Raw genomic sequence first — 26,832 nt, 5'->3', positions numbered from 1 at the left:
TCCACGGCGTTGGAACATGCCAAATGCAGTCTCTTTTTACCCGTAGCTGCCTCTGGCATCTGCAGAGAATAGTCAGGGGCAGATGGAGCCATGGATTAGTTCTTTTTTCCAGTCTTCCTTTACTTTATCTGGATAAGATTGAGCAGATTGAATTTTATTTCTATACTGGGGCCAGGGAGCAGGGTGGATCTAGACCATGCAGCTTTTCCCCACTGTCACCAGTTGGGGGGCAGGGACTGTCTGCCATTGTCCCCTCCAGCCTCTGTGTTCCTGGGACACCGCTGACTGGAGGCTGCTCCTCTTCTGAGGGGGTCTGGCGCAGAAGGCGTGACCCAGAGCACATGGCACCTTCCCTCTCCTCCTGTGCCAGTCTCCTTGCCATCTGTGTTATCATCACACTGAAACAAGCCATTCAACTCACCAGCCTCTCTCTGGACTCCAGCCTCGATTCCTCTCCTTGAAACTCTTCCTCAGCCTCCTTTTACCCTCACATCCTCAGCCAAAGATCTCACTTCCTCCCAGAGGCCTTTGTTGACCCCTCAGCTAGGCTAAATCCCCATCCTGTGTTACCATGACAGGCTGTGGCAGATGCTGTTTTCTGCAGGTAGCCACAGCCTAGCTCCCATCCCACACGCTCCTCTTGTAACATGGCCTTGTCACTTCTTCCATCGCGTGGTCAGGGTTATTCTCTTTTCCTTGAGCCTATGCAAATCTTTGTGATTGCCCTGACCAACAAATAAAGTAGGACGGAAGCGACGCTATGAGATTGCCAGACTGCACTGTCTAAATGCCTTGCCCTTCTGCTGTGTTCTCTCGGAATGCTTGCTCTTAGAAGTGAACTGCTGGACTGTAATGAAGTCCAGGCCAGCCCAGTTGGGGAGACTGCACAGAGAGGCCACGTGTACAGGTTCAGCCCACAGGTCAGTTGAAGTCCTGGCTGATAGCCAGTATCAGCTCCTGGTTTTGTGAATGAAGAGGCCTCTAAATGATTCCAGCCCCCTCCCATTGATCAAACTTAGCTTCCACATCTTGCTAGCTGAGGCCCCACACGTCATGGACCAGAGACAAGCCAGGCCTGTTGGAATCACACAATCCCAATCCCTAATGATAATGATTGCTTTATGCCACTATGTTTTGGATTGGTTTCTTGTGCAATTAGTAAGTGAAACAGACTTTACTTCTTTATACTTATTAGGGAATGAGACTGTGTCTTTTTTTTTTTTTTTTTGTAAACAGTTTAACTTTTTTTGCCCAGGCTGCAGTGCAATGGCGTGATCTCAGCTTACCACAACCTCTGCCTCCCAGTTTCAAGCAATTCTCCTGTCTCAGCCTCCCGAGTATCTGGGATTACAGGCATGCACCACCACGCCCAGCTAATTTTGTATTTTTAGTAGAGATGAGGTTACTCCATGGTGGTAACGCTGGTCTTGAACTCCTGACCTCTGGTGATCCGCCCACCTCAGCTTCCCAAAGTGCTGGGATAACAGGTGTGAGCCATTACACCTAGGCTGTGTCTTTTTTTTTTTTAATTTTTTGTAGCAATAAAGTCTCACTGTATTGCTGAGGATGGTTTTGAACTCCTGGCCTCAAGCGATCCTCCCACCTCAGCCTCCCAAAGTGCTGGGGGCACAGGCGTGAGCCACCGTGCCTGGCCTGTCACTGTCTTTAGTATTTCTTGCTGTTTCCTGTGTTACACAAAGTAGGTAGTGGTAGTAGGTGCACCATCAACAGTGAATTTATGTGGTGTGGTGTGTCACCTTTTCATGTGGGTGTCACACAGTTGGTGTCTGTACATCTGCAGGCACACACCTGTTTCTGCTTCTAGAGTTGTTTCTGGCCTGCAATTCTGTACTTCCCAGTTTGATCCATTCCTCTCCAGGAATCTCCTCTCCCTCCCCACCCTGACTGACCTATTGGTGAGTTAGACTGTTAGGGTTCCAACCGTTACTGTGTCATTACACATGAGCTTCGGCTGCCCTTTGGCAACTGACTGTTTCTGCCACTTTTTTTTTCTTTTTTGAGACGGAGTTTCGCTCTTGTTGCCTAGGCTGGAGTGCAATGGTTCCATCTTCACTCACCGCAACCTCCACCTCCCAGGTTCAAGCGATTCTCCTGCCTGAGCCTCCCGAGTAGCTGGGATTACAGGCATGCACCGCCACACTTGGCTAACTTTGTATTTTTAGTAGAGACGGGGTTTCTCCATGTGCCACATTTTTTACTTACAAGGTAGTACCTGTATTGTTCATTCCACCTCTGCAGGGAAGAGGGTGAAGAAATGAGAAGATAGGGGTTCCAAACACAAACTTGACCCATTTAAAAATTTTGTGAGCAATAATCTCGAGAGAATCAAAACAAACTTTAGGTAGTTTGGTACTTGGCCCTTCAGGACAGCTCTTTCCTGGCAGTGTTAGTCCGTTGGGCTTCCAGCCATTACTGTGCCATTACAGATGAGCTTCAGCTGCCCCCTAGTGGCGGTAGCCCCGAGGAACTCCCACCGTGTTACACCCTGCAGCAACCTATCTCAGGAACAAAGATCATTCTAGCATTGGGACCAGGTCTGTATCATGAGTCTATCTCACCAGTGCCTACCATATTACCTGGCATCTATTCGGAGCTAATAACTAACTAATATTGATTTAAAAACTAGCCAACATGCACTGTTTTTTGTTTTTGAGAGGAGTTTCACTCGCCTTGGCTAGAGTGCAGTGGCTCAATCTTGGCTCCTCCTCCTCTGCCTCCCGGGTTAAAGCGATTCTTCTGCCTCATCCTCCCTAGTAGCTGGGATTACAGGCATCCAATACCATACCCAGCTAAATCTTTTGTATTTTTACTAGAGACAGGGTTTCCCCATGTTGGCCAGACCGGTCTTGAACTCCTGACCTCAGGTGATCCACCTGCCTTGGCCTCCCAAAGCACTGGGATTACAGGCGTGAGCCACTGTGTCCAGCCTTTTTGTTTGTTTTTTGAGACAAAGTCTCACTCTGTTGCTCAGACTGGAGTGCAGTGGGGTGATCCAGGCTCACTGCAACCTCCACCTCCTGGGTTCAAGCGATTCTCCTGCCTCAGCCTCCCTAGTAGCTGGGATTATAGGTGTCCACTAACATGCCAAGCTAATTTTTATACTTTTAGTAGAGTAATTTAGTAATTAATTTTTGTATGTTTAGTCTCGAACTCCTGACCTGAGTGATCCACCCGCCTCAACCTCCCAAAGTGCTGGGATTACATGCATGAGCCACTGTGGGTGGCCCTTTGCCCACTTTTTGATGGGGTTGTTTTATTCTTATAAATTTAAGTTTCTTGTAGTTTCTGGATCTGAAAAAAATCTACAAGATTCTAGATCTGACCTTTGTCAGATGGGCAGATTGCAAAATTTTTCTCCCATTCTCTAGGTTACCTGTTCACTCTGATGCTAGTTTTTTTGCTGTACAGAAGCTCTTTAGTTTGATTAAATCTCATTTGTCAATTTTGACTTTTGTTGCAATTACTTTTGGTGTTTAAGTCATGAAATCTTTGCCCATGCCTAGGTTTTCTTCTAGGATTTTTATGGTATTGGATTTTACATTTAAGTCTTTAATCCATCTTGAGTTAATTTTTTTATAAGGTGTAAGGAAGGGGTCCAGTTTCAGTTTTCTGCATATGGCTAGCCAGTCTTTCCAACACCATTTATTAGATAGGGAATCCTTTCCCCATTGCTTGTTTTTGTCAGGTTTGTCAAAGATCAGATGGTTATAGATGTGTGGTGTTATTTCTGAGGTCTCCGTTCTGTTTAATTGGTCTATATATCTGTTTTGGTACCAGTACCATGCTGTTTTGGTTACTGTAGCCTTGTAGTATAGTTTGAAGTCAGGTAGCATGAGGCCTCCAGCTTTGCTGTTTTTGCTTAGGATTGTCTTGGCTATACAGGCTCGTTTTTGGTACAATATGAAATTTAAAGTATTTTTTTCTAATTCTGCAAAGAAAGTCAGTGATAGATTGTTGGGAATAGCATTGAATCTGTAAATTACTTTGGGCAGTATAGCCATTTTCACAATATTGATTCTTCCTATCCATGAGCATGAAATGTATTTCCATTTGTTTTTGTCCTCTCCTGTTTCCTTAAGCTGTGGTTTGTAGTTCTGCTTGAGAGGTCCTTCACGATTTATGAGTTTTTAAAAAGTCTTTGTCTGGTAAGTCCAGTGTCTGGGCTTCCTAAGGGAGATTTCCATCTGTTTATCTTGTTACATTGAATTCTTTGTTTTGGCATGATTTGTGATTGTCATTGAAACCTGGACATTTGAATATTGTAGTAACTCTGGCATTTAGATGATTCTCATTGTGTTTGCTATGTGTGAGTGTGTGTGTGTTTAATCATCGAGGGCTGTAGTAGTACATATGTTTAGCGACTTCCAAACTATCCGATCTTTTTGCAAAGATTTATCATTTTCATGTGTGGTCACTGAAGTCTCTGATTCTTTTAGCTTGTGTTGTAGCTCACATTTTGATAGAGATTTCCTTGAATACTAGGAGCTAAAAATGTAAGAAAACACGTCTCCCGGTCTCTGAAGTTTGCCTTTGCTCCACAGCTTTTCTTCAGCACTTAGCTAGGCCTGCACTGAGCTTCCTGATCAGGCCAAGGTGAAAGCTTAGGGTCTTGTCAGGTGTTTCTGAGCATGCATCTTGCCCTGGGCATCTTTATGGCCTTCTAAAGTCCCTCTAACACCTGAGTGCTTGTGACTGCCCTGATTTCTCAGAGGAATTCTCCCCAGTTTTCCTTCTCAGACTTTAGGAAGTCTCTATTCATTTTCTAGGCTACCATAACGAAATGCCACAGGCTATGTGGCTTCAACAACAGGAAGTTATTTTCTCACAGTTCTGGAGGCCAGAAGTCTAAGATCAAGGTGCTGTCAGGGCTGATTTCTCCAGAGTCTTCTCCCCTTGGCTTGCAGATAGCTGCCTTATTGCTGTGTCCTCGTATGACCTTTTCTCTTCATGTCCCTGGCATTTCTGTTTCTTTGTTTATTTGTTTGTTTTGAGACAGAGTCTCACTCTGTCTCCAGGCTGGAATGCAGTGGTGCAATCTCAGCTCACTGCAACCTCCGCCTTCCAGGTTCAAGCGATTCTCCTGCCTCAGCCTCGCTAGTAGCTGGGGTTACAGGCACCTACCACCACGCCCAGCTACTTTTTGTGTTTTTAGTAGGTTTTGCCATGTTGGCCAGGCTGGTCCCAAACTCCTAACCTCAGGTGATCTGCTGGCCTCGGCCTCCCAAAGTGCTGGGATTACAGGTATGAGCCACTGAAGCCAGCTGTCCCTGGCATTTCTTCCTGTACTATAAGGATACCAGTCATACTATCTTAGGGCCCCACCCTTATAACCTTGTTTAACCATAATTACCTCTTTAAAGGCCCTATCTCCAGGTAGGTCACATGGGTTAAGGGTTCAACATATGCACTTGGGGGAACACAATCAAGTCCGTAACAGTAGAGTGTTGTAGCAATGCAAGAATGGCCACATTAAAAAAAACAAAGTGGAGGCCAGGCACAGTGCCTCATGCCTGTAATCCCAACACTTTGGGAGGCTGAGGCCAGGCAGATCACTTGAGGTCAGCAGTTCGAGACCAGCCTGGCCAATATGGCAAAAACCCATCTGTACTAAAAATACAAAAATTAGCCAGGCGTGATGGTGCATGCCTGTAGTCCCAGCTTCTTGGGAGGCAGACACAAAAGATCGCTTGAACCCAAGAGGTGGAGGTTGCAGTTAGCTGAGATGGTGCCATTGCACTCCAGCCTGGGCAACAGAGCGAGACTCAGTCTCAAAAGAAAAAAAAAGAACACTAGAGTGTTGTGTGTCTAGACTGTCAGGTTTTTCGCCAGGCATGTGTAGATTGTTTGCCTTGCAGTGTTTTTAGGCAATGCTCACCACTTTCCCAGCCTCAATGAGTTCCAAGTTCAGCAAACAGACAAGCGTCTACATCATTCCCTCAGACACATAGCCCTCAGCCATGTAATAGCAGATTTACCAATAATTTGAAAGTGACGTCCCGTCCCTATGGAATGCCCAGGGCTCCCACACTAGGAATGTAGGCTTCTGTCTTCAAGACTCCTGTAGAACCAGGTGTGGTGCGCCTGCATCCCAGCTACTTGGAAGGCTGAGGTGAGAGAATCACTTGAGCCCAGGAGTTCAAGGGTGCAGTGAGCCATGATCATGCCACGGCACTCCAGCCTGTGCAGCAGAGCAAGATCCTGTCTCTTAAAAAACATCGCCACAAAGTTTTCCACCTTTCCTTTTTAAGTTACCTTTTTCTTGATTCAGCATTCATTTGGTTGCTGTAAAGCTTTGGCTGTTTTTCAGAGTTCTGACAAAGCTGTTTCTAACAATTACTGCTTTTTTTTTTTTTTTTTTTTTTGAAACGGAGTTTTGCTTTTGTTGTCCAGGCTGGAGTGCAGTGGCACGATCTCAGCTCACTGCAACCTCTGCATCCCGGGTTCAAGCAATTCTTCTGCCTCAGCCTCACAAGTAGCTGGGATTACAGGCACCCACCACCACGCCCAACTAATTTTTGTAGTTTTAGTAGAGATGGGGTTTCACCATGTGGGTCAGGCTGTCCTGGAACTACCAACCTCAGGTGATCCACCTACCTCAGCCTCCCAAAGTGCTGGGATTGCAGGCGTGACCCACCACACCCGGTCTTTTTTTTAAAAAAATGTTTCTGTTGGGTGATGAGAGCTTGAAGCGTCTACTCTGCCCTTTTGCTGATATCACTCCTCAATTATATTTTAAAGAGATTGAAATAATAGGGAAAAATAGGCATATATATTTACACACGTAGTTACCATTTTCAATGGCTGTCATTCCTTTGTGTAGATCCAGATTTCCATTGGTATTTTTCTTCTGCCTGAAGGACATCCCTTAACATTTCTTATATAGTGTTTGTTGGTGATGAATTCTTTCAGCTTTTTAGTTATTTGTTTGAGACAGAGTCTCGCTCTGTCACCCGGGCTGGAGTACAGTGACACAATTATGGCTCACTGGAGCCTCAACCTCCCAGGTTCAAGGGAACCTCCCAGCTCAGTCTCCTGAGTAACTGAGACTCCAGGCGTGTTCCACCATGCTTGGCTAATTTTTGTATTTTTTTAGAGACAGGGTCTCACTATGTTGCCCAGGTTGGTCTTGAACTCCTGGGCTCAACTGATGCGCCCATCTTAGCCTCTCAAAAAGTCTTCCAGCTTTTTTGTGTCTGAAAATATCTTTATGTCACTTTGTTAAAACATATTTTTATCAGGTACATAATTCCAGGTTTGCAGTTTTTTCCTTCAGGACTTTAAAGATGTTGCCCTGCTGTCTTCTCATTTGCACTGTTTCTGACAAGAAATTTGATATCATTCTTATCTTTGTTCCTGTGTAAATAACATGTCCTTTTTTCCCAGCTGCTTTCAGGACTTGATCTATATCATTGGTTTTGAACAATTTGATTATGTAACTTGTTACAGTTTTCTTTGTATTTCTTGTGCTTGACGCTGAGCTTCAGGTCTGTGGGTTTATAGTTTTCATTATGTTTGGAAAATTTTGGGCCGTTTGTTTCTTCTAATATTTTTCCATGTCCCAACTTTGTAAACATATGGGATATAGTTAAAATTAATGTTAATGTCTTTCTCTGCTTATTTTAATATGTGTCAGTTTTGGGTTAGTTTGGATCAAAATAAGGATTGAGTGGTGGTTCTTATTATGGGCGGCGTTTTGTTGCTTATTTATATACCTAGTAATAGGATGCCAGACACTGTAAATTTTACCTTGTTGAGTAATGGTCATTTTTTTTATTCCTATATACATTTCTTCAGCTTTGTTTTGGGATGTATTTAAGACCATTGGAAAGTTTGATCCTTTCGGGTCTTGATTTTCTGATTCACTTGGTAGGTTCAGAGCAATGCTCAATCCAAGACTGATTCTTTCCCATTCCTGGGGTGCTTGGGTACTCTGCGCAGAGCCCTAGAAATTGTGAGTTTTTCCAGTGTGACTTGTGGTGACCCCCATCTCTACAAAAAAACAAAGAGGCCGGGCATGGTGGCTCACGCCTGTAATCCCAGCCCTTTGAGAGGCCAAGGTGGGCAGATCACTCGAGGTCAGGAGTTTGAGACCAGCCTGGCCAACATGGTGAACAGTTTCTATTAAAAATACAAAAATTGGCTGGACATGGTGACACAGGCCTGTAATCCTGGCAACTCTGGAGGCTGAGGCAGGAGAATCGCTTGAACCTGGAAGGCGGAGGTTGCAGTGAGCCGGGATTGTGCCACTGCACTCCAGCCTGGGCAACAGAGCGAGACTCCATTTCATAAAGAAAGAAAGAAAGAAACTTGAATTTTCTTCTAGCCTACCTTGTTTCTGATGAGAATTAACAGTTGTCTTTTTGTTTGTGGTTTGCTCAGCTTCATGGATCTTTGGGTCATTATTTTTCTTCACATTTGAGAAATGTAAACATTACTTTAAAAATATTTATTTCTGCGTCAGTCTTAGTCTCTGCTCCTATGGAAGTCCAGTGACACATATTCCCAGCAGACTGATATTGCCTCATAGATCCCAGGGGGCTCTGTTCATTATAATTTCTACTTACTTGTCTTCAAGTCACTGACTTTATTCTACTGTCTCTAATATGCTGTTAAGCCTATCTCATTGATTTTTTTATTTCAGTTTTTTTTTTAGCTTTAGCATTTTTATGTTTATTCCTTATAACTCCCATGTCTCTGCAGAGATTCCCGGTCTACTCCCTTGTTAAAACCGTGTTTTCCTTTCATTTTTTGGATATATATACAAAGCCTCTTTAATGTCTTGGCTGGCAATGTGTGGGTCACCTTGAGTTCCTTTTCATGCATACTGCATTTTTTCTTGACCAGGGATCCCATTTTATTGCTTCTCTGTATGTCTAAAGGATTTTTAAAATGTGATATTGGACATTGTGAACAATCCCCTGGATTCTGTTATCTTTCCTTGGAGTATATGGGGTCTTGTGCTAGCAGCAATGTCATTACTGGCCAGTGACCTTACACTTGTCGAGGCTTGATTTTATGCCTCATTTTTACAGTTTGATGGACAGCCTCAAGTGTTTCTCAAGCCCTTCTAACTTACTGAGACTCAGCCTCCAACCTCTTTCCGTCGTCATGGCTTGAATTTAGATTTTGTTAGGACAAACCTAGAGTAGGTCTTACTCTAGGCCATGGTCCTTACCCCAAGTTGTAACCTTTCTGCTGTCCCAGCTGGATGCCAAGGACGCTAAAGACCTCCTTGTTTTACATCCAAGTGTTTACAAGAACTCCGCTTTGGCAGGGCCAGAACTCCCGTGTCAATGCTGTCATCCCAGGACTGCTCTAACCCCAGCATTTCTGTTCTGATCTTCACCCTGTAGTACCTGCTTTCCAGTAATCAGGTGGTCTCACTCTGTGTATCCACAGCTCAGCTGTATGTATTAGTCAGAAGGAAGGAGGGAGGAGAGAGATGATTGTAAGGAATTGGCTCACGTGAATATGGAGACTGAGAAGTCCCAAGATCCACAATTGGCAAGCTGGAGACCGGGGAGAGCCAGTGGCATAGCTCCAGTCTGAGCCCAGAGGCCTTAGAAGCAAGAGAGTGCGTGGTGTGAATTCCAGTCCAAGTGCAAATGTGAAGGAAGAAGACCAGTGTCCCAGCTGGAGGACATTCAGGCAGAAAGTGAATTCTTCATCAGCCTTTTTGTTCTATTCAGGCTTTAAATAGATGGGATGAGGCCGACTCACCTTTTACTCAGTCATTGATTCAAATCCAGAATACCTCATCCAGGCAAGCGCCGTGGCTCACACATGTAATCCCAGCACTTTAGGAGGCTGAGGCAGGCAGATCCCTTGAGGTGAGGAGTTTGAGACCAGCCTGGCCAACAAGGTGAAACCCTGTTTCTTTTTTCTTTTTTTTTTTTTTTTGAGATGGAGTTTCGCTCTTGTTACCCGGTCTGGAGTGCAATGGCATGATCTCGGCTCACCGCAACCTCCGCCTCCTGGGTTCAAGCAATTCTCCTGCCTCGGCCTCCCGAGTAGCTGGCACTACAGGTGTGCGCCACCATGCCCAGCTAATTTTTGTATTTTTAGTAGAGACGAGGTTTCACCTTGTTGACCAGGATGGTCTCTATCTCTTGACCTTGTGATCCACCTGCCTCTGCCTCCCAAAGTGCTAGGATTATAGGCGTGAGCCACCGTGCCCGGCCGTGAAACCCTGTTTCTACTAAAAATACAAAGAAGTAGCCAGGCGTGGTCATGGGTGCTTGTAATCCCAGTTACTCAGGAGGCTGAGGCAGGAGAATCGTTTGAACCTGGGAGGTGGAGTTTGCAGTGAGCCGAGATCGTGCCACTGCACTCCAACCTGGGCAACAAGAGCGACACTCCATCTCAAAAAATAAAAATAATTTTAAAAAGCGACACCCCATCTCAAAAAATAAAAATAATTGAAAACCACAAGCCAGAATACCTCATCCAGAAACGCCTTTATAGACATACCCAGAAATAAATGCTTAACCAAAGTATCTGTACACCCCATGGTCCCTTCAAGTTGTACACCCCATGGTCCCTTCCTCCATGGGGAATTAAAATCACTCCAGCCTTCAGCCATGGGTTTGTGTTATACACAGATTTCTAGAACTCCCTCTTTGCATAGTGCCCTCCTTTCTTTTTTCTGCCCCATTTCAGCTCTCATCCTGATCTCTGCCTCCTCAGTCCAGTGGGATCCCCCTACTCTGCTCAGACTCCAGCTCTCTGTACTGCAGTAGGGAAATTATCCCCAGGTAAAGGAACTAGGTGACTTTGGGGCACATCTCACAAGTTTCCTTTCTCTTAGGGATCAGTCTTTTGCTTCCTGTTGTCCTTTGCCTGAAAGTAGTTGCCAAGTTGTACTGTTTTATATATCCACAACAGTATGAGCTAAACCAAAGTCTGGATCAGCAGACTACCAGATTTTGTTCTGTTTTGTTTTACCAGCAATACATTCTGTCCATGTCTACAGTTGTTTATGATGGGAGCACTAACTTATAGCTGGAAGGATTAATTTTCAGCTGCTTTATCGTATTTTATTATATGAATTATACCAGTTTGCCCATCCTCATGTTGATAAACATTGCCCATGAAGTGTGTTTAAATTGTCTTTGATAGAATTTGATACAAATAATGCTTTAGTGACTTTCTTAGTACTCAGAATGGGATTGCAGGTTTACAGGATACATACTTCTTCACCCTGACTTTTTACTAGATGTTACCAAATTGCTTTCCAAATTGTGCTGCTTCATATACTCACAACAGCATGAGATCTGTGTGTTCCACATCCATGCCAAGACTTGATCTTGCTAATTAATTTTTCTAGTATGTAAATGAATGCAAAATCTTGTTACTTTAGTCTTTCCTAGATTACTAGTGAGTTTAAACGTATATGTGGGTGTACATATATGCACATAGGTATATATCATTAGGTATTTGTGTTTCCCATTCAAAAAATTGCTTTTTATGTCAATCGTCCTTTTAAAAAATTGGGTCATTTTTTGTTATTCTTGGGAGTTCTTTACAAATTCTACTTACTAATATATGTATTAGCGTTGTTTTTCCAAGTCTTGGCTTGTCTTTCAGATGCATGTCTTGTCTTTTCCCATACAGAAGTGTTAACATTTTGAGTGTGTAACGGAGTCTCACTCTGTTGTCCAGGCTGGAGAGCAGTCGTGCCATCTCAGCTCACTGCAACCTCTGCCTCATGGGTTCAAGTGATTTTCCAGCCTCAGCCTCCTGAGTAGTTGGTACTACAGGCACGTGCCACCACAGCAGGCTAATTTTTGTCTTTCTTGTTAAGTAGAGACTGGGTTTCACCGTGTTGCCTAGGCTGGTCTTAAACTCCTGAGCTCAAAGTGATCTGCCCACCTTGGCCTCCAAATGTGCTGGATTATGTGTGAGCCACTATGCCCTGCGCAGAAGTGCTAACTTTTTAATGTAGTCATATTTATCTATATTTTCCTAAATGATTTGTGTTTTTTGTGTGTTCATCTCTTTGACCTCTAAACAGAGGAGTGCCCCGAGGGCTCAGGCTATGGACCTATTTACATTAATTCTCAATAATCTTGCTTAGTTTCACCACATCTGTACCCTCCACCTAACTCCAGCCTCCTGTGTAGCTCCTCCACCTAACTCCAGCCGTATACAATAATGTAAAGAATCCCTGCTGACCTAGGTATTATGTTTCTTCTTCCCCTATTACCCAAGTTTCTTGATTAGTTTTTGCAGTCACTGCTTCCATTTCTTCACCTTCTAGTCACTGTTCAACACAGGGCAGCACTATTCTGATACTGAGATTTTTTTCTTAAGCAACCCAGCCCACCCCGCTTTTCTTTTTCTAATTAAGTCTTATGTGAAATCACAATCTATTAAATAGAAGCAGAATTGCTTTGGGACTGGCTTGATGAGGATTTGGAACCCAAACTGCACTTTCTTCCCATCTTTCTGAGTTGCCCCAGAGGTATCTATACCTTTGCAACTTTTTTATCCCCCCAACACCCTAATCTCCAGCAATACTGAACAATTCCATCTCTGAGCTTCTGCACAGTGCTCCTTCATCTACCTTGAACCTGCCAGACCTCTTAGGTCCAGGAGCACTTCCCTGCCTACCTTGCCCTTTATCATTCCTTCTTTTCTTTCTTTCTTTTTTCTTTTGATATTGAGTGCAGTGGTGGGATCTCGACTCACTGCAACCTGCACCTCCTGGGCTCAAGCAATTCTCTCTGAGCCTCCCGAATAGCTGGGACTACAGGCACGCGCCACCGGGCCCGGCTAATTTTTGCATTTTTTGTAGAGACGGGATTTCACCATATTGGTCAGACTGGTCCGGAACTCCTGACCTCTGGTGATCCACCCGCCTCAGCCTCCCAAAGTGCTGGAATTACAGGCTTGAGCCACCGCATCCAGACTCTTTCTCTTTTTGTTCCCGTTTTCACACTGATAACATTGAATTGCAATCTTTTACTTACACATCTTCCTTACTAAACCGAGCTACTAAAGATCAGAGATCCTCTATTTTCCCCCTTAATCTCTTTAATGCAGATAAACAATGGAATGAATAAATCAATGAATAAATGAATGGCTGAGGAAACTGAGCTACGCCCAAGTTTATCGGCAGACTGCCAGATTTTTTTTAACAGCTTTATTAACATATAATTCACATAACATACAATTCATAGGGTGGTGCAACCGCCACCACAATCTAATTTTAAAATATGTTTATGCTGCTAAGAGAACCACGAGCAGTCACTTTATATTCCCCACCCCCAAACCCACTCCCCAGCTTTTAAAAGGGTCTCGGGTCCTTTTAATTTGGACGCGATTCGCCTCCGGATGGGTGTCACGCTGGCCGCGCGGGAAACCTCAAGAGTCAGAAACGGGTGTTGAATGAAGGCGGGCGGCATTTTCCAAACCAGGTGTGTCTCGGGCGCTACGGGACGGTAACGTCTCCCCGAGTCACGCGCGCATGACGTAGCGGGCGCGCAATGACGCGACGCGCGGCGCGGTGCACGCTGGGATATTTAAGTCTCCTCCGCGGCGCGGAGCCGCGATGTCTCCGGCGGCTGCGGCGGCTGGAGCAGGCGAGCGGCGGCGGCCCATAGCAAGTGTCAGGGACAACCGGGGCCGGGCCTGCGGCGGGACGACCGGGGCGGCGCTCCTCGGCCTGTCGCTGGTCGGCCTCGTGCTGTACCTTGTGCCGGCTGCGGCTGCGCTGGCCTGGCTGGCCGTGGGGGCTACCGCGGCCTGGTGGGGACTGAGCCGCGAGCCCCGAGGTTCGCGCCCCTTGTCCTCCGTGCGGAACGCGCGACATCGGCGAACACTGTTCGCTTCGCCTCCGGCCAAGTCGACAGCCAACGGAAATCTCCTAGAGCCGCGGACCCTGCTCGAAGGACCCGACCCTGCCGAACTGCTACTCATGGGCAGTTACCTGGGCAAGCCCGGGCCGCCGCAGCCCGCCCCCGCTCCGGAGGACCAGGACTTGCGGCAGAGGCCTGGCCACCGCCCACCCGCCTGCTCTGCGCCGCGCTCCCCGCCGACCCATCGCGTTCACCACGTATACCCCTCTCTCCCCACTCCTCTTCTCCGACCCTCCAGGAGGCCTTCCCAACGGTAAGATACGCTGATCTTGCCAGATCATCCTCTGGCTCGACTGGCTTGAAATCGAGGACTTAACTTTTAAATCCGATTTGCTTTTTCCTCAAGTCCAAAGGGGATTGTGTGTGGTTTTGCCCTCCTTAACAGCACCTTGGTGTGTGCCAGCCGTCTGTTGCCCCCTCTAACTCTTGGGATGAGATGTTGTGTTGCCAAAACAATTCCCTTCTTTCCAGTTCTAAAAACTCCCTGAATTTTAGTGCAGTCTAGATTTAGCCGAGATTTAGATTTTCCCTCTCAAATTGTTGAAGTCCTTTGTTGAGACAGCTGTGAAGCAGCTGTCACTCTCTGCCCTTAGATGGAATAAGGGAAGGTTGCCATAAAAACGCCGTGTTCTGTGTTGCTTAGAAAGAGACTTCAGTTCTTTGGAAAATGTCTGAACTGGTGGGCTTTTAGCCGTTTAAAATTTTAACATTCTTTCATGCTTTGGTTCCATGATTTGTTTCGCGTTCTCTGCAGGGATTGTGGGACTTTACCAAATCGGTTTGTAGTAACGCCTCGAAGACGCTATCCGATCCATCAGGCCCAATATTCCTGCCTGGGGGTACTTCCCGCAGTGTGCTGGAATGGTTATCACAAGAAGGCTGTGCTGTCCCCTCGCAACTCCAGGATGGTGTGTAGCCCGGTGACTGTGAGGATCGCCCCTCCTGACAGAAGGTTTTCGAGATCTGCGATGTGAGTATTAGTACTGGAAGAATACTCTCCCTTTTCATGTCCACTTTATTCTTCTGCAGTTGTTCCTATGACAGTATGACTACAACGCAAAAAAGAAAGGACGAAGCTGCTTATTTGAATGAGAAACACCAAATTCTAGTAAAACCTTTTGTTTTTCACTTTTTGCCTTTGACGAAAAAGTAGCTTTACTTGCTGAGGACAGCCGCTGTGAGTGTATAAATTATACTTTGGCCCGTTGGTTACTTCTGATTTACCGTTAATGAAGTCTTTGCTATATGGCATAGGAATTAAAATAACTTAAGGCTAGAATCTTATCTTTCATTATAGACCAGAGCAGATAATCAGCTCAACACTCTCCTCACCGGCAAGTAATGCCCCAGACCCATGTGCAAAGGAGACTGTACTGAGTGCCCTCAAAGAGAAGAAGAAAAGGACAGTGGAGGAAGAAGACCAAATATTCCTTGATGGCCAGGAAAATAAAAGAAGGTAACAGGCTCAGGAAGGTACTAAGCCGGTTTCCTGCATGGACTCCTATGGGATGGAGATGTAGATCATTCCCATAAAGATGCAGAGGCCACCTCCAGTTTGTGAGCCTTCTTTATAGGTCCCCTTTGTCTTTCATGGAAGAACCTGATACCAAGGGTTTTAATGCTGTTCATTTCAAGGCACAGGTTAGATCAGTGTTATAATTTACCTTTTCCATGAGTAGTAGAGATAAGCTAACAGCTATTAGCCATGTTAGCCTCATGGTTTTGATAGAAATGTGTCAAAGTTTATTTTCAAGAAAGAAGGCTCTACGTCTTCCCCTCAGAATTTTGTGGCATTCAATTATTTGGGTAACACAAATTCCAGTGTCTTAATTGTGCTGAAGGAAATGCTTGTGAAAGAAAAGTGAAAACTATAGAGTTTGGTAGATTTATTAGTAATGAGATTAAAACCAATTTCCTGGCCAGGTGAGGTGGTTCATACCCGTAATTCCAGCACTTCGGGAAGCTGAGGCAGGAGGATCACCTGAAGTCAGGAGTTTGAGACCAGCCTGGCCAACATGGTGAAACCCCATCTCTACTAAAAATACAAAATTTAGCCAGGCATGGTGGCACACGCCTGTAGTCCCAGCTACTGGGGAGGCTGAGGCAGGAGAATTGCTTGAACCCGGGAGGCAGAGGTTGCAGTGAGCCTAGACTCTGCCACTGCACTCCAGCCTGGGCGACAGAGCAAGACTCTGTCTCAAAACAAACAAACAAACAAAAAAAAAACAAACAATTTTTTTATGTGGTTTATAGAATAGCCTAATGAAAATGGACTAAATAGTTTTCTAAATATAGAAAGAAAGGAAAATGAAGTGGCTGAGAATTTATTGAGCACCCATTGTATATTACAGAGACCCTACTCTCACAAGTGCTGTGGATAGAGCAGTGGACAAGACAAAATACCTGCTTTCATGGGACTCTTCTGAGGGAGGCACCATTTTATAAGGCTGGGTGTGCTGTTGTACACCTGTAATCCTAATACTTTGAGAGACTGAGATGGGAGCATCACTTGAGCCCAGGAGCTCAAGACTAGCCCGGACAACATAGTGAGACCTCGCCTCTACAAAAAATTAAGGAATTAGCCAGGTGTGGTGGTGCATACCTGTAGTCCTAGGTACTCAGAAGGCTGAGGCAGGAGAATCACTTGAATCCGGGAGGCAGAGGTTGCAGTGAGCCAAGATCATGCCACTGCACTCTAGCCTGGGCAACAAGAGTGAATCTACATCTGAAAAAAAAAAAATTTACCTTTCAAAAGCTTAGGGATTTTAAAAAACCCTTTTCTGGTCTAGCATGGAATCTGTGCTCCATAGAGTTAGTATAAGGTCCCAGAAATGTGAGAATACACTTTAAAGGGACTAAAAAGTCATGTCATTTCATTGAGAACTTTCTGATTTGTTCCAGGCGCCATGATAGCAGTGGCAGTGGACATTCAGCATTTGAGCCCCTGGTGGCCAATGGAGTTCCCGCTTCTTTTGTGCCTAAGTAAGTGCAAGTCCTTATGGATGAAATACCAGCTGTTTGGAAAAAGGACATTGTCAGAGCCGTTGCCCTATAGATTTTCCTCTTTTTTTTTGTATTGCTTAATTCAAGTTTACATCTTTGAAATTAGAGAGGAACATTTTGAGTAACTTGCTGCAATTAACTGCTTTCTGTCTAATTCCTTTTAATATTCTTGCATTAATATGGATGAATGGCTCATGCCTGTAATCCCAGTGCTTTGGAAGGCTGAGGCGGACAGATCGCCTGAGGTCAGGAGTTTGAGACCAGCCTGGCCAACATGATGAAACCTTGTCTCTACAAAAAAAACAAAATTAGCCCAGCATGGTGGCAGTAATCCCAGCTACTCAGGAGGCTGAGGCAGGAGAATCGCTTGAACCTGAGAGGTGCAGGTTGCAGTGAGCCAATATCGCACCATTGTGCTCCAGCCTGGGTGAGAGCAAAACTTTGTCTCAAAACAAAACAAAAAAATGGATGAAATACGAAATGTGCTGATGAGAGTAAGAGGTTTTATAAATATATTTAATAAGTAAGCACATAAACAGAAGGATTGCAAAGTTTGTGCAGTGGATAAAACAGTATGAACCTTAAATGTTAAATTTCTACATGTCAGTTTAAAAATAAATTGGAGGAAGAATTGGATGGAAAGGAAAGTGGCTCAGAAGTATGTGTGAAAAGACTTAGGATCACTCAGATACCTCCTCTGAGTCAGCAGTGTGATGTGGCTCTCAGGAAGGCTAATGTGCTCCTGGTCTGTGCTGTTAGAAGCAAGACTAGAATGAGGCAGGTAGACGGTGTTTCTGCCTTCCGTAGTTCTGCTCACTGTCTGTGGAGTGCTGTGGTCTGTTCAGTGTACTGCACAGCAAGGGAGGATGTACACAAATGGAAATTCATTCCCAGTGAAGCAACAAAGATATTAAGGAGATTTGCAACAGCCCAAAGTGAGGGGTGGTGGTGGATGACGGGGTTTTGGAGGTATGGAAGTATTAGCCCAGAGGAGAAAAATCTCAGGGGGGATAAGGAAATAAGTGAGGGAAGGATAATGGTCCCCAAAAAACCAAAAGACTGTCCCTTGAAAGAAGTGAAATAGGGCCGGACACGGTGGCTCACGCCTGTAATCCCAGCACTTTGGGAGGCTAAGGTGGGTGGATCATGAGGTCAGGTATTCAAGATCAGCCTGGTCATTATAGTGAAACCCTTTCTCTACTAAAAATACAAAAATTAGCCGGACGTGGTGGCACATGCCTGTAATCCCAGCTTCTCAGGAGGCTGAGGCAGAAGAATCACTTGAACCTGGGAGGCAGAGGCAGCAGTGAGCGGAGACTGCCATTGCACTCTAGCCTGGGTGACAGAGTGAGACTCTGTCTCAAAAAAAAAAAAAAAGAGGTGAAATAACTTGCTCTGTTTAGCTTCACATAGGATCCTTGGGTGAAAGTTAGAGGAAAAACATTTTAATCCGATGTATTACTGTTTATTCTCCAGTGAGCATAAACTGGTTCATGGTTGGCGTGGGTCACTCTAGGAGAGAGTTGTCTACATCTACCTTGGATGACTGTCCTACAGGAAAGATGCATAGGAGATTTCTGTTTCAGTTGGAGGTGTGGAAAAATGATGAGTTCCTCTTAACTCTGATTTTTTTAACAGCTTTATTGAGGTATAATTGACATACAATAAACGGTACTTGTTTAAAGCGTATGTTACATTTCGACGTGCATATACCTGTGAAACCATCCTACCATCAAGATAATGAACATTCATCACCTCCAAAAGTTCCCACATGCCTGTAATCCCTCCTTTTATTTCCACCCCTGTGCCCGGGCATCCACTGATCTGCCTTATGTCACTTGTAGACAGATATGCATTTTCCAGAATATTCTTTAAATGGAATCATACATTTAAGTTTTAAATATTTGGCTTTTCTTACTGGCTTTGTCAGATAGATTTGACCAGATTGTTAGCACTAAAAGTTAAAAGCATTATTCTCTTCCCTTCATGTTTATTAAGAAAGATCTCATGACCGTGGATGAAACCATAAAAGAATGTTGCCTTTAACAGGTGTATCTGTCTTTTTCTCTTTCATTAGGCCTGGGTCTCTGAAGAGAGGCCTCAATTCTCAGAGTTCAGATGACCACTTGAATAAGAGATCCCGAACCTCTTCCATGAGCTCCTTGACAAGCACTTACCCAAGTGGCATCCCTAGCTCCAGCCGCAATGCCATTACCAGTTCCTACAGCTCCACTCGAGGCATCTCACAGGTACAAGTACAGCTCTTGTGATGTGGGGGAAGTGAATTCCCAGCATTCATTAATTGATGAGGGCCAGACGTGGTGGCTTAGCCCCGTAATCCCAGCACTTTGAAAGGCCAAAGCAGGAGGATTGCTTGAACCCAGGAGTTCAAAACCAGCCTGGTCAATATAGTGAGACTTGCCTGTACAAAAGAATTTTTAAAGAAATTTTTTTAAAATAAAGTAATTGATTAGCAAAGATTTACTAATCACCTTCTATCTGTCAGACATTAGGACTGTCTCTAATATCTATCTTCTATTAGATACAGACCATTGAATGATCAATGCAACAGAGTAGAAAGCCTGGAATATAGACCAGTGCATGTGTGCGAGCTGATACAAGACAGAGCTGTGATGTAGATTAAGGGTGATTGGGAAGGTACACTGAGTCTAGGTTGTATTGAGTCATAAAAGAGATTTATCATAGGCATTTAGAATTAAGTGCAGATTTTTAAAACAAGAAGTGGTCATGATTTTTTGGAAAGGGGATTATCGCATAGTATAGGGAGCAGAACAGGCTTTGCTGCTAGACAGACTTAGGTTCAAATCTTGGCTCTGAGGCTGGGCGGGGTGGCTCATGCCTGTAATCCCATCACTTCGGGAGATCAAAGTGGGAGAGCCTCTTGAGCCCAGGAGTTCAAGACTAGGCTGTGCAACAAAGCAAGACTGTGTCTCAAAAAAGAAAAAAGAAAAAATGCTTGGCTTTGACATAGAGTAGCCAAAGGTCTTGGGCAGGCAAATCACCTAACATCGCTTTTTCTTGTCTCTGAAGTGCTATTGTAATGATTGAGGGTAATATTTGAAAAGCACCTGTTACAGTGGCTGTCAGTAAGTCGGTACTCAGTATACAGCAGCCAGACAAAAAGATGTAAACATTGTTGGAGAAATATTTTTTGTTTGTTTGTTTGTTTGTTTTGAGACAGAGTCTTGCTCTGTTGCCCAGGCTAGAGTGCAGTGGTGCAGTCTCAGCACACTGCAACCTCCAGGTGCCAGGTTCAAGTGATTCTCCTGCCTCAGCCTCCCGAGTATGTGGGATTACAAGCGCCTGCCACCATGCCCGGCTAATTTTTGTATTTTTAGTAGAGACAGGGTTTCACCATCTTGGCCGGGCTGGTCTCAAACTCCTGACCTTGTGATCTACCCGCCTCAGCCTCCCAAAGTGCTGAGATTATAGGTGTGAGCCACCGCGCCCAACCCGGACAAATGTTTTTGAGAGGAGAACATTTTCAAACGAATTCAGCCCAGAAGCTCTGACAGTTATATAAATGAACATTAATAACCGTAATACTGGCTGGGTGACATTTATTACACCAAAAATGCTGGTTTATAATTACTTTGATGTTAGTACACGCAATTTTTTTTTCTTTTTTGAGATGGAGTCTTGCTTTGTTGCCCAGGCTATATTACAGTAGTGTAATCTTGGCTCATTGCAATCTCTGCCTCCCAAGTTCAAGCAATTCTCCTGCCTCAGCCTCCCAAGTAGCTGGGACTATAGATGTGAGCCACCACACCTGGCTAATTTTTGTATTTTTAATAGAGACAAGGTTTCACAATGTTGGCCAGGCTGGCCTTGAACTCCTGACCTCAGGTGATGCACCCACCTTGGCCTCCCAGAGTGCTGGGATTACAGGTGTGAGCCACCATGCCCGGCCTGTGCAATTTCAAACTTACGATATCAGTGTCATTATTAACACTGTCATTATTAAGACTGCTGAAGTCAGTTTAAGAATTATTTGTGGGCCGGGCGCGGTGGCTCAAGCCTGTAATCCCAGCACTTTGGGAGGCCGAGGCGGGTGGATCACGAGGTCAAGAGATCGAGACCATCTTGGTCAACATGGTGAAACCCCGTCTCTACTAATACAAAAAATTAGCTGGGCACGGTGGCGCGTGCCTGTAATCCCAGCTACTCAGGAGGCTGAGGCAGGAGAATTGCCTGAACCCAGGAGGCGGAGATTGCGGTGAGCCGAGATCGCGCCATTGCGCTCCAGCCTGGGTATCAAGAGCGAAACTCCGTCTCAAAAAAAAAAAAAAAAAAAAAAAAAAAAGAATTATTTGTGATTCATTTTGTCTTTATATCCCTCTGAGAATGCTAGGGACATGTAATCAATATATTGTGTTTTAAAGTAATGTCAATTGTCCTTTGGTACACCAACTTTATATACAAAGAGGTTCATTTGTTCAGTATGTTTGAAAGTTACAGGGATTTCTATGTTTTCCTTTTTGAAATAGTTCTGTTTTAAATTATGTAAAATACTTAAGTTGTTTCAAAAAACATATACCAAAACAAGATACACTCAGAAATTCAATTTCCATCCCTTTCCACTCTACATTTTTCCTTCTTCTCCATTTTTATTACTTTTTGATTATCCTTTCTTCTTTTTTTAAATGATATGCATATCAGTGTATCTGAAAACTGCCACCTTCTAACATTTAAGGTAGTGGACAGTATATACAGATTTGAACCTTGCTTTCTTCCCGTAATATGCAGTTGAGGTCATTGCATAGAAACTCATCTTCTGTCTTACAACTGCATAGGTGCTCTAGTCCTCTGTTGGCAAACATTGTGTTGTTTCACAGATAATGCTGCAAAGAATACATTTGTTCATATGTCATTTCACCCTTGGCAGTTTTGCCTCTGGAAATTTGCTAGATGTCAGGTTCTCAGGTCAAAGGTTAAATGTGCATATAATTTTGCTGGATATTGTCAAATCCCCCTGCAGAGCATGTACCTCTCAGTATTCCTCTCAGCGTTGTATGAGAGGGACCATTTCTGCATGGCCTCACAAGCAGATTTAGTTATGGTAGCTTTGAGGTTTTACCAATTTGACAGGTAAAAAATAGTACCTAGACCGGTTGTGGTGGCTCATTCCTATAATCCCAGCATTTTGAGAAGCTAAGGTGGGCAGATCACCTGAGATCAGGAGTTCAGACTAGCCTGGCCAACATGGTGAAACCCTGTCTCTACTAAAAGTATAAAAATTAGCTGGACATGATGGCGCACACCTGTAATCCCAGCTACTTAGGAGGCTGAGGCAGGAGAATCTTGGAAACCCAGGAGGCAGAGGTTGCAGTGAGCAGACATAGCGCCACTGCACTCCAGCCTGGGTGACAGAGTGAGAGAATCTCAAAAAAAAATATATATATATATAGTAGCTAGCCGAATATGGTGGCTCACACCTATAATCCCAGCACTTTGGGAGGCCGTGACAGGAGGATCACCTGAGGTAAGGAGTTTGAGAACAGCCTGTCCAACATGGCAAAACCCTGTCTCTACCAAGAATACCTGTAATCCCAGCTACTTGGGAGGCTGAGGCAGGAGAGTCTTGGGAACCCAGGAGGCAGAGGTTGCAGTGAGCAGAGATAGCACCACTGCATTTCAGCCTGGGAAACAGAGTGAGACTCTGTCTCAAAAAAAAACTATCTAATTTTTGTCTCTTATGAGTAGTCTGATCATCTATTCATATGTTGAATGATTGTTTTCAGTTCTGTTTCCGTGCACGCTAGTTCATATCCTTGGAGTTAGCATACCATTTTTCTGAAGGGCTACTAGTCAAATCTCATGTTCGAGAGTTTTTCCTGTACTAGAGAAACTTATTCCAAATGAACCAAAGTTTTAAAAGTAAAGTAGAAAAAAGCAGAAACCACAGAAGTGCAATATTACAAGAAACAGGCTCCTCTCACGTTGCTGGTGGGAGTGTCAGTTGGTGCAGCTCGCTAGAGGGCTGTGTGACAGGAGTTGTTGACATGAGAGATAGATGCACGCACCTTTTGATCAAGCAGCTTTACCTTTAGGAAGTTACCCTATGCACATACTGGAAGATGTGTACAAGGATTGACTAACATTGCTTTAATAACAGCAGCTTGGATACAGTGTACATGTATCTTTTCAGGGAGCTGGTTGAATAACAGTATTTCAGCAAGCTGAAATATACTATGTAACTGAAAAAGAATAAGGCAACTGAGTAAGTACTTATGTGAATGATCTCAAAAATAAATTACATAAAAAACAAGGCACAGAACTGTATAGGATCCTCTACTGTTTGGACTTTTTAAAATCTTTTAATATGCATAGAATAATTCTTAGAGGAGGATATATTAGAAACTATCATTGAGATAAAAAAGGAAATTTACCTTTTACTGTACATTCTTTTTTTTTTTTTTTTTTTGAGACGTGGTCTCATACTGTTGCCCGCAGTAGAGTACAGTGGCATGATCTCATGGTGTGATCTTGACTCACTGCAACCCCTGCCTCCCGGATTCAAGCGATCCTCCTGCCTCAGCCTCCTGAGTAGCTGGGATTACAGGTGCCCACCACCATGCCCAGCTAATTTTTGTATTTTTAGTAGCGATGCGGTTTCACCATGTTGGCCAGGCTAGTCTCAAGCTCCTGACCTTGTGATTTGCCCGCCTCAGCCTCCCAAAGTGCTAGGATATCAGGTGTGAGCCACTGCACCCAGCCTACTGTACATTCTTATTGTAATGTAATGTGCAAGTATTACCTTTCCTGGTTTTGGCTTTTTTAAGTAAAGTAAAATTCCTCTGTCCCAGCAATCCCAGTCTCCATCCAGTAGGTATCCATTGTTAACATTCTTACTGTGTGCAAACACAGATCATACCCAGAATTTTTTGACTGTTCTACATAACAGGGTCACAGCATATTTGCTTTTTAAAACTCATCTTTTCTCTTTTATCGATTATATCTTGCATAGCATTTCATGTCATGTAATTTGCTTCACTCTTTAGATGGCTTTTTTTACTACAGTATAATTTACAGAAAAACACAAATTGTAACCACCACCCAGGTCAAGTAATAAAACATTTTCAGCACATAGAAACCTCCCTCCTGCCCATTCCCCATCATTGCTCCTTCCTTTCTTCCTGTTAGCACCTTACATAGTATACCCTGTTTTTGAATTTTATATAAATGGAAATAGAGTATGCATTCTTTGGTGTTTGACTTAAGAGATTTGTCCACATTCTTGCACATAGCAGTAGGTAATTGTCATTGCTGAATACTGTTCCACACTATGAATATAACCACAGTTAACTTATCCATTCTGCCATTGGACATTCGAGTTTCCAGTTTGAGGCTATTATACATAATATTAATATAAATAATTGTCTAAGTCTTTTGGTACACATAAAATATGTGTACGTTCAGTAGATACTGCTAAAAAAAATTTTTTTTCAGACGGAGTCTTGCTCTGTTACCCAGGCTGAAGTGCAGTGGTGCAATCTCGGCTCACTGCAACCTCCATCTCCCAGGTTCAAGTGATTCTCCTGCCTCAACCTCCCTAGTAGCTGGGACTACAGGCTCATGCCACCACACCCAGCTAATTTTTGTATTTTTAGTAGAGATGGGGTTTCACCATATTGGTCAGGCTGGTCTTGAACTCCTACCCTCAGATGATACACCCACCTCAGCCTCCCAAAGTGCTGGGATTACAGGTATGAGCCACTGAGCTCAGCCTTTTGTTTGTTTTTTGGTTTTTTGTTTTTTTTCTGAGACAGAGTCTTACTTTGTCACCCAGGCTAGAGTGCATTGGTACTGTATTGGCTCACTGCAACCTCTGCCTCCTGGGTTCAAGTGATTCTCATGCCTCAGCCTCCCAAGTAGCTGAGATTACAGATGTGTGCCACCACATCCAGTTAATTTTTTCTATTTTTAATAGAAATGGGGTTTTACCATGTTGGCCAGGCTGGTCTCAAACTTCTGGCCTTAAGTGATCCACTTGCCTCGGCCTCCCGAAATGCTGGGATTACAGGCATAAGCCGCTGCGCCCAACTGCTAAGCAGTGTATTAAAGGGGGTGTTTTAGTTTACATTCTTACCAGCAGTATATGAGATTTTTGTTTATGTTGTTCCATATCCTCACCAACACTTGGTATTGCCAGTCTCTTTAGCCATTCCGGTAAGTGTGAAGTAATATTTCATTGTGGTTTTAGTGTGCATTTCCCTGATTACTAATGAGATAGAAGTACCAAATTTTTGTTCGCTATTTGTACAGCCTCTTTTGTGAGATACCTGTTCAGGTTTCTTGGCTCTTTTCTATTAAGTTGTCTTTTTCTTAGAGATTTGAATGCGCTCTTTATATATTCTAGATACGAGCTCTCTGTCATGTATGTGTTGCAACAAAAAAGTGTCCTGCTCTTGCCATTCTGCTTCCTTGTGGTTAGCATACTGTGTGTAGTATTCAGGGAATCTTTGCCTGCCTAACTTAAGGTTATGATAATTTTCTTCTATGCTACCTTCTAGAAGCTTTATTATTTTATGAATACTTTTCATATGTAAATCCATCATCCACCTGAAATTGATTTGTGTATGGTGTGAGGTTAGGATCAAAATTAGGTGTGTTGTTGTTGTTGTTTTACTGTAGAAATACCCATTTTCTCCCAGTAACATTTATTGAAAGGACCATCCTTATTTCTCTGCAGCACTGCCTTTGTCTAATTTAAGTGTCCGTATATATGTGGGTCCATTTCTAGACTATTTTGTTCCATCAGTCTATTTTTCTACCTACCCTTGTGCCAGTCTTTGTTTTACCCCTACCCTTATACTTTAAGTCTTGACAGAGTCAGTCATCCCACTTTCTCATTTCTCTTCAGGACTGTCTTGGATCTTGGCCTGTTGCATTTGCATATAATTTTTAGATCAACTTGTCAGTTTCCACACACACACACAAAAAGTTGAAATATTGATTGGGATTGCCTTTGGTGATTACTTTGGATGGAATTGACATTGTTATAATATTGAACTTGTTTACTTCTAATCTAATCTATGAACATGGAATGTCATTCATATATTTAACTTTTAAGACAAGGACTTGCTCTGTGGCCCAGGCTGGAGTATGGTGGCCAATCATATAGCTCATTACTGCCTCAAATTGCCAGGATCAAGTGATCCTCCTGCCTTAGCCTCTTGAGTAGCTGAGACTACAGGCATGCATGACCATACCCAGCTAATTTTTACTTTTTTATTTTTATTTTTGTGGAATTTTTCTCTTTCCAACCCAGATAATTTTTTTTAAATACTTTTAGTAGAGACAGCGTCTCACTATGTTGCCTAGGCTGATCTCAAACTCCTTAGCTCAAACAGTCTTTCCACCTTGGCCTCCCTAGGTGCTGGGATTATAGGCATGAGCCACCATGTCTGGCCGCCTCCTTTTATTTACATCATCTCTAATTCCGCTCGGTAGAGGTGTTACTTCTCTTTTGTTATAATTATTCCTAGATACATGGTTTTGTTTTGTTTTGTTTTGTTTTTGAGATGGCGTCTCACTGTGTCACCCAGACTAGATTGCAGTGACACAGTATCGACTCACTGTAACTTCCACCTCCCAGGTTCAAGTGATTCCCCTGCCTTAGCCTCTCAGGTAGCTGGGATTACAGGCATGCGCCACCATACCTGGCTAATTTTGTATTTTTAGTAGAGACACGGTTTCACCCTGTTGGCCAGGCTGGTCTCAAACTCCTGACCTCAAGTGATCCACCTGCCTTGGCCTCCCACAATGCTGGGATTATAGGCGTGAGCCACCCCACTCGGCCATCTATGTACTTTTACTGAACTGGCCCTAGGTTACTTATGTACTGGCCCTAAGTTATTTATGTACTAGCCCTAGGTTAACGACAGACAGTGTCTTGCTATGTTGCCCAGGCTGGTCTGAAACTCCT

General features: G+C 43.9%; 1 protein-coding gene across 1 annotated transcript in view; it reads left to right on the top strand.

The window, feature by feature from the left end:
• Positions 1 to 13,546: 13,546 nt before the first annotated feature.
• LOC105714898 (nuclear envelope pore membrane protein POM 121C) overlaps positions 13,547 to 26,832 on the top strand; it is a 24,366-nt gene continuing 11,080 nt past the window's right edge. The window contains exons 1-5 of the mRNA XM_012449031.2: positions 13,547 to 14,133; positions 14,635 to 14,850; positions 15,178 to 15,336; positions 16,782 to 16,862; positions 18,961 to 19,132. Of these exons, the coding sequence (XP_012304454.2) occupies positions 13,574 to 14,133; positions 14,635 to 14,850; positions 15,178 to 15,336; positions 16,782 to 16,862; positions 18,961 to 19,132 (1,188 nt within the window). The 5' untranslated portion in view covers positions 13,547 to 13,573. The remainder of the gene's footprint in view (positions 14,134 to 14,634; positions 14,851 to 15,177; positions 15,337 to 16,781; positions 16,863 to 18,960; positions 19,133 to 26,832) is intronic.

Source organism: Aotus nancymaae, unplaced genomic scaffold, assembly GCF_030222135.1.
Source record: "Aotus nancymaae isolate 86718 unplaced genomic scaffold, 86718_ANA_hifiasm-v0.15.2.pri h1tg000012l, whole genome shotgun sequence".
Classification (NCBI taxonomy): domain Eukaryota; kingdom Metazoa; phylum Chordata; class Mammalia; order Primates; family Aotidae; genus Aotus; species Aotus nancymaae.
The sequence above is the reverse complement of the archived record's forward strand: the minus strand, read 5'-3'. Positions and strand labels throughout refer to the sequence as shown.